The sequence below is a fragment of the Lates calcarifer genome, linkage group LG6, assembly GCF_001640805.2.
Source record: "Lates calcarifer isolate ASB-BC8 linkage group LG6, TLL_Latcal_v3, whole genome shotgun sequence".
NCBI classification, from domain to species: Eukaryota; Metazoa; Chordata; class Actinopteri; family Centropomidae; genus Lates; species Lates calcarifer.
The window spans coordinates 24,668,876-24,675,686 of NC_066838.1; the positions used below are offsets into that span (position 1 = coordinate 24,668,876).

Genomic DNA, 6,811 nt, shown 5'->3' on the forward strand with positions numbered 1-6,811 from the left:
TTTAAGGTGTTCCTGATATATACCAAAAAGAAATGTGGTGCCGTCTTTAATCTGCGAGGTACATCTTTACACACACAGGATTTAACACAGGACGTAATTAATCTGCTCCTACTTCAAAGTGGCTATTCGAGCGTCACTCAATAACCAAACGTAGTGGTTATACAAGACAATGTGGCCTCCCTGTGGTCTAGACAAGCCAGTGCGGGATGCAGTTATACACGTGTGTTACAGCACAGGCTTTATTAGAAATGTCAGTGTCATACATTCAGCAGGAGAATGGCTACCTTTGGAATAAATTTACATTTCAAACTCTTTTCAGTCAATAAATGAACTAATACTCACAGAAAGGACTGCTGCTATAAAGTGCTCAAACAACATGGAGGTCAGGAAACAACCTACATTCCTTTATATTAATCTGCTTTAAAAAGAACCTTTAAAGCTAATAAACCCTGTGAGTAAATAAAAACTGCTGCATAGACATAAAAACAGTTTGTGTATAAGGTTTCACTTCAGAATTAATATTAAACAACTCACTATTGTTACCATAAAATTGCATAGAAGAGTTAGTGAGGAGAGGTTTCAGAGGGACTCGTCTCTGCTGTTTAAAGGGAGTCTGTGTGTTTTACAGTGTGTCTGTGTGTTCTAGATGCTCAGTGTGCGAGGCCCGGTGCTCTGAACAGCATTCATGATGGACTGGACCACTTCAGAGGTGGAGCCTTGGCCTCCCAGGTCAGCAGTGTGCAGCTGGAGAACAGAGGTAACACATGGAGAGAGAGGTAAAAAAACAATGTGTGCAGAATATTCTCTGTTCTCTATTTAACATCAGCATTGAATGGAAGGTGTAAAACAAACACCAGAACTGTGCTGTAGGTAAATCATATCATATCACATATGAAATACTAGATTTTTTTCTGCTTCCTTTATTTGGGTTCATCCTGTCTGATAATAAGTCAGCGCTTGATTAAAAAAAAAAGTCAAATGTTGTTTACAAGTGGCCTAATTATTGGCCATTTTTTTAAAGTTAAAGTGCCGATGGATAACTTTTCCCCAGTGTTTCCAAGTGGTATTAATGTAGCCAAGGAAGAATATAGTAAGTTTAAGTTTAAGTTTATAGTAAGCCTAAATACAGTCTCCAGAAGTAAGAAGCTAATGCTAGGCTACAAATCAACTACACCACGGTCACATGACGTCAACGTCTCCACCACTAAGCTTCCAACTGGTCATTTCATTTAGCTCTGAGCTCTTCTACAAAAGCCTTTCTTCTTAGAAAGTTAGTGAGAGTTTGAAAGAGCGTGAGCAGAAACACAACGAGGCTGTAAAGGTGGACTGGTGAGTAGATGGGTTTTCATGTTAACGTCCCCGACAACCTCTGTAGTCTCATTTAGACACTCGTTAGCAACCGCCTTTTTTAAGACACGTAAAAGCTTCAAACATCAGGAGTGGGGGATTTACTGACTGATTTTATGTCGGAGAATAAAACCTGAAAATGTCTTGAGCTTGTGTTAAAACCACAGACCTTATTTCAGACATTTAACTAAAACCTATTGACATTGGGACAAGGGAACCAGTAGCGCTAAAATGCTAACTTACCTCTGTGTTTTAGGACTCATTCCTGCACCACTATATAGCTACTGGGAAAAACAAAACCACGGTTCCAGTTCTGTTTTGGTTGCACTTTGTGGCTTTAATTGAGCCATAATTTTTCCTCAAGAATTCACAATGGGCAGCAGCAAGAATTGAATTTGGAAGCGAGGTGTATGGCGAAACCAATCTAAACTACATTGGTGTCATTATTTTATAGCCATTTCACTGTAAAATCAGCATCTACGTCATAATGATAAGTTAAAACAGAAAAGTCATGTGTTGTCACTTTAACCAGTCATCAGTTAGACGTTGAGGCGTGTGATGAGCCGTACCCGAGTCTCAGTGACGGTGGTGAGGATGGCTCTGCGGATCATGCTGGCGTAGGCGTGGAGCTTCAGGTGATCCAGCAGCAGGCAGGAGGCCAGCAGCATGGCCGTGGGGTTTGCCGTGTTGCGGTTAGCAATGCTCTTCCCTGTGTTCCTCGTTCCCTGCACACAGCAGAGCATGAATTAAACAGAGATCATAGATGAAACATGTTATGAGGACTTGTTCAGGCTCAGCCTCTGTTAGGGATCTTTGTGTTTTAATAATGATTTCAGAGCCGAGGTTAACAACACACTGCAGTCAGTTCTTGGCCTTTTAACAGAGAGAACATAAACCAGAAGATAAAAGAGGAATAAAACATCTGAACGCTCAGCAGCACTTAGGACGCTACTGAGCCTCTTCTACGATCACATCTGTATTTTCACCAAATCAAACACAGCTGATGATTTCAACACTCGTGCAATGAATGACTGATGCTGGTGTGAACGTGTAGGGGTAATGTAATAATGAAGGCTATTTAGATTCTGCTGTACCATATTATAACATCTACAAATCAAAAAGGTTGAGACCAAAAAAAGCTAAAAGAGAGTGAATACTGGATTTAAGTGAAACTATGTCAGTGTTGTGTTTACAGCTTGTTGTGCTGCTCCCAAAAGAATCAATTACTGCACGGTTAAGACTCAAACTTTCCTTTTTTTCTCTGCCTTTAAGTCCTCCTTTCCTCACATCGCCTCTCATCCCTCACACTCCTGTTGACACCTAATCCATAAATTCTGGATGTGAATCCTCTCACCGTCTCAAACACGGCGTAATCCTCTCCATAGTTTGCTCCCGGCACCAGGCCCGGTCCTCCAACCAACCCAGCACACACGTTGCTCACGACGTTGCCGTACAGGTTCGGCATGACCATCACGTCGAACTGCTGCGGCCTGGAAACCAGCTGATACACAGTTCAAGAACATGTTTACAGCTAGAAGAAGTTTGTTGCCTTCAGTCATAATATCGCAGCAGGAGTGTGATGCACTGAGCATGACGAAGTACCTGCATGGTTGTGTTATCTACAATCATGCTGTCAAAGTTGATTTCAGGGTAACCGCTGGCAACCTCCTTACAGCACTCCAGGAAGAGGCCGTCACCCAACTTCCTGCTCCAAGAAACACACACATTAAAATGTATCACAGCTGTTACAGAGAACAGGACAGATGATAAATGAAGAGGGAGAAACTGACATGATGTTTGCTTTATGTACGGCAGTGACTTGTCTGCGTCCTTTCTCCCGAGCCATTCTGAACGCGTAGTCAGCAATGCGTAAAGATTTGGTCCTGGTGATGATCTTCAGACATTCGACAACCCCCGGTACATTCTGCAGAGACAGACAGAGACAGTGGAGATACACAGAGGCTGCTTTTGTTATGGTTTGGACAGAGCTACAGGTGCTTTTCCACACACACCTCATGCTCCAGGCTGCTGTACTCTCCCTCCGTGTTCTCCCTGATGATCATGATGTCGATGTTTCTGTGGCGTGTCCTCACTCCTGGCAGAGACTGGCAGTGCATCACGTTGGCGTACAGATCCAGAGTGGTGCTGCAGAGGGAAAAAGGACAGAAAGGAAGACAGAAACAAGAGGAGGTGTACGTCAGTCACCTATCCTGCTGTTACTGATAAACCCATCTGCTGTTGGTAAACTGTTCAGGAAACCATATAATTGATCCATATAAGTGATTATGACATGTTACCTGTCAGTCTGTGACGTCATGTTTAATCCTCAACAATCTTTTTTTCCCTTTTAACTACAGGTGTGAAGGCGTCTGAAGATTAGATCAGGAAGATGAAAAATGGCGGACTCACCGGAGCAGATTGTTCCTGGATTTGTAGGAGGGTGGCAGGTTGTGGTTGGTCTCAATGTTTCCTGTAAGAACAAACCAAGTTACATCTAAATAATATCAACTAGAATACAGATATAACAGAACCAGATACTGTACATCAGACATACAAACTGTCACGACTGTCCTTTCAAACCTGATGAATTCAGAGCTAAACTCTGAACTGAGAGCTTTTAAGTGTGTTTTAGTCTCGACTGGTTGTAAATACTGGACATATTTATTCACTTAAGATAAAATCGACATACTCTCATTTAGCGACAGCGGTGTAGATATTCATGGTCCCCAGGAGATGAAACCTAATGACTTTTTAATGACAAAATACTTGCAAAACTAACAACCCTCCCATTAACTGTACTTTGTGTTTTGTGATAGTTATCAGCTGTTAGCATGCTAACAAGTTAAACTAAGATTGAGAACATTTAAAGAATTCCACCCGCTGTTAGCATTTAGCTCAATGAGCCACTAGCACAGCTGTACACTCTTAATTTTGTTGTAATTTTCTGACATACATGTACATTTATAGATTTTCAGGCCACTGTAACATGTTTCATAATCCTTTAGAGACACACACACATTTAAAACACCAACCTTTCAGTGCCACTCCATTGCGCCTGATAGCCATTATGGCATTATTGATGTCGTCCTCTGAGGCCATGGTCGAGTCCACATTGACAACTTCAAAATCCACTGGCACGCAGCAGAACCTGATAATGTAAACAGATGGAGAGCACGTCAGTGCGTCAGAGCTGACTCATTTAGTGACTGTATGAGTCTCTGTGTGTGTATGTGTTGTGCAGGATGTGTGAAATCTCACCGGAATAGTTCACGCACATGGTTGGCCAGCTCTGGTCCGATGCCATCTCCGGGAATCAGAGTCACTGTGTGTCTGCCTCCATACCGTGCAGGAGGAGGCTGTAACACACACACACATAAAATCATCCTGATACAACCTGATAGATATATCCCTACTATACTACTAAGACCCTAAGCTACTGAACAACTAGACAAACTTTCTCCTACATCCTAACACATCTGCTACATCACTGTCTGTGTGTGTTGAGCAGCTGTACTCACTATGGTCTGTCGTGGATGGACGGAGAGAGGATGGATCAGAACAGAGGAGAGAGAACAGGGAGGTTAGCAGGAGACATAGGAGGGGGAGTCATTGATTAGACAAAACAACATTTACTGTACATGCACAAGAGACATTTTGACATGTTTGTGTGTCACTTTTTGGAGGGTTAGGGAATCACTCAAGGTTTATAACAGCAGGGTTTTCAGGTTATTAGGAAAGTCACAAGGTAAATGTAGTGTGGGTCTGTTGATTCTGCTCCTGTGTTGAGGAAATCACTGTTAAATCCTCATTTATCACAGCTACTCTTTGTCTGCAGCTTACAGTGTAAGTGGACATGTGTCTCTGATTACATGTAGTAGCACCATAAACCTGCAAAGACAGAGAACATGTGGTTATTTACAAAGAAAATATGAATTCAATTCAAGTGATAAATAAGCTTATATATCAAATCTAAACAATGTCCCCTACAGAGATAGACCTTTTTATTAGAGTAAGATCCTTTTTGTTTAACCAGAAACATCACTGCATATCACTACCAGACTCCATTGACAAAAAGAGGAATTTTACTGAGCAGAACACAGGAGCTGCTGTCTCAAGCAGCTAGTTTGTTTATGTTATTATGTGAGTTTCTGTGGTGTCAGAAGTACTCCAATCCTTAACATGAGTAAAAGTCTCACACAGGTGACACAAACAAACAAACAGGTCAAGGCAGCAACTCCTGTGTTCTCTGAGGTAAAATCACTTATTTTGTCAATGGAGTCTGGTAGCAATAGCTGTTCGCCATTGTTGCTCATTACTGCACCGATTCTTAAGATTTTTGTCTAAAACCTGGATTCAAAAACACCGAAGTTACCCTTTAAATTAGTTTAAAACACTTTATCACGTTAGTTATTGCCACAGCCATGATTTATTAAACCTGCAGAGGGGCCCACGGGACCCGTTTTTGAGCTACGCCCCTGAACTAACCAACTGTTGTAGCTGCTATAGTCTGTGAATAATTAATGACTCAGCAGGGAGCAGTTTCAGTGTACATTTACAACCTCATGTCGCTTGGGAGGTGAAGAGAAATGCTGCTCATATAACGAATTAAATGTTTTCTCTCTGCAGGGAATTAAAGCTGAGAGGTGCTGAAGGACAGCGACGTACACCCGGCTAACGGTTAACCAACCGACCGACCGTTAATCTGCTTAGCTTCACTCTCTCGCTGTTTCCGGGAGGAAAAATAAATAAATAACCGGTAAACCACTTCACAAGTCAAAACAAAGTCTGTTAAACTGATAACCGTCCGCTCCTGAACTCAGAGACCGCTCCTACCCTGGGAAACCGGCTGCTGAACACCGGCTTCAGGACTCCGGACAGAGACCGCACAGACCGGGCCGTCATGGTCACTCTCACCGGGGATGGAGGGGACGATACGGGGGCGAGCTGCGCGCTCACCGTTAATCTCTCTCTCTCTCTCTCTCTCTCTCTCTCTCTCTCTCTCTCTCTCACACACACACACACACACACACACGAGGAAATGAGTAATGTAAAGACAATACAAAATTCTGTATTGTTCATATTTATCTTATTTATTCAGTGTAATAAAGCCAAATAAACAGCTGTAAACATTCTAAATAAATGAAACTCATTCTGTTGATTTTTGAAGTGCAAAGGAGGAAATACAACGTCTGCAGTAAACAAACATTAGAATAAGGCTTTTCTCAAACGTTAAAGCACCGTTTTTTTATTATTTAAAAGTAATTGTGGCACATGCAAATCAATGCAGTACTTAGTAAACACTTTTGGCAGCTTTGGCGTATATCGCCGGTTGTTTGCAACATCTATGTGTCTTTCTGTTTTTGATTTAGGGAACTTTCACCCACTCTTCCTGTAGATCACTTCAGCTTCTGGTTTATTTTTAGACTTGTCTCGCACACGCAACATGTTTAAGATGTTCTCCACA

General features: G+C 42.0%; 1 protein-coding gene across 1 annotated transcript; it reads right to left on the reverse strand.

Moving 5' to 3' along the window:
• Nucleotides 1-221: 221 nt before the first annotated feature.
• Nucleotides 222-4,884, reverse strand: LOC108875479 (isocitrate dehydrogenase [NAD] subunit gamma, mitochondrial). Its single transcript, XM_018664454.2, has 10 exons — nucleotides 4,866-4,884; nucleotides 4,606-4,703; nucleotides 4,380-4,495; nucleotides 3,757-3,817; nucleotides 3,360-3,492; nucleotides 3,138-3,271; nucleotides 2,950-3,052; nucleotides 2,702-2,848; nucleotides 1,917-2,072; nucleotides 222-744 (listed from the first exon to the last, which is right to left on the reverse strand). The coding sequence occupies exons 3-10, from the start codon at nucleotides 4,444-4,446 to the stop codon at nucleotides 643-645; spliced, it is 903 nt and encodes a 300-aa protein (XP_018519970.2). The 5' UTR covers nucleotides 4,447-4,495; nucleotides 4,606-4,703; nucleotides 4,866-4,884; the 3' UTR covers nucleotides 222-642.
• Nucleotides 4,885-6,811: the final 1,927 nt, after the last annotated feature.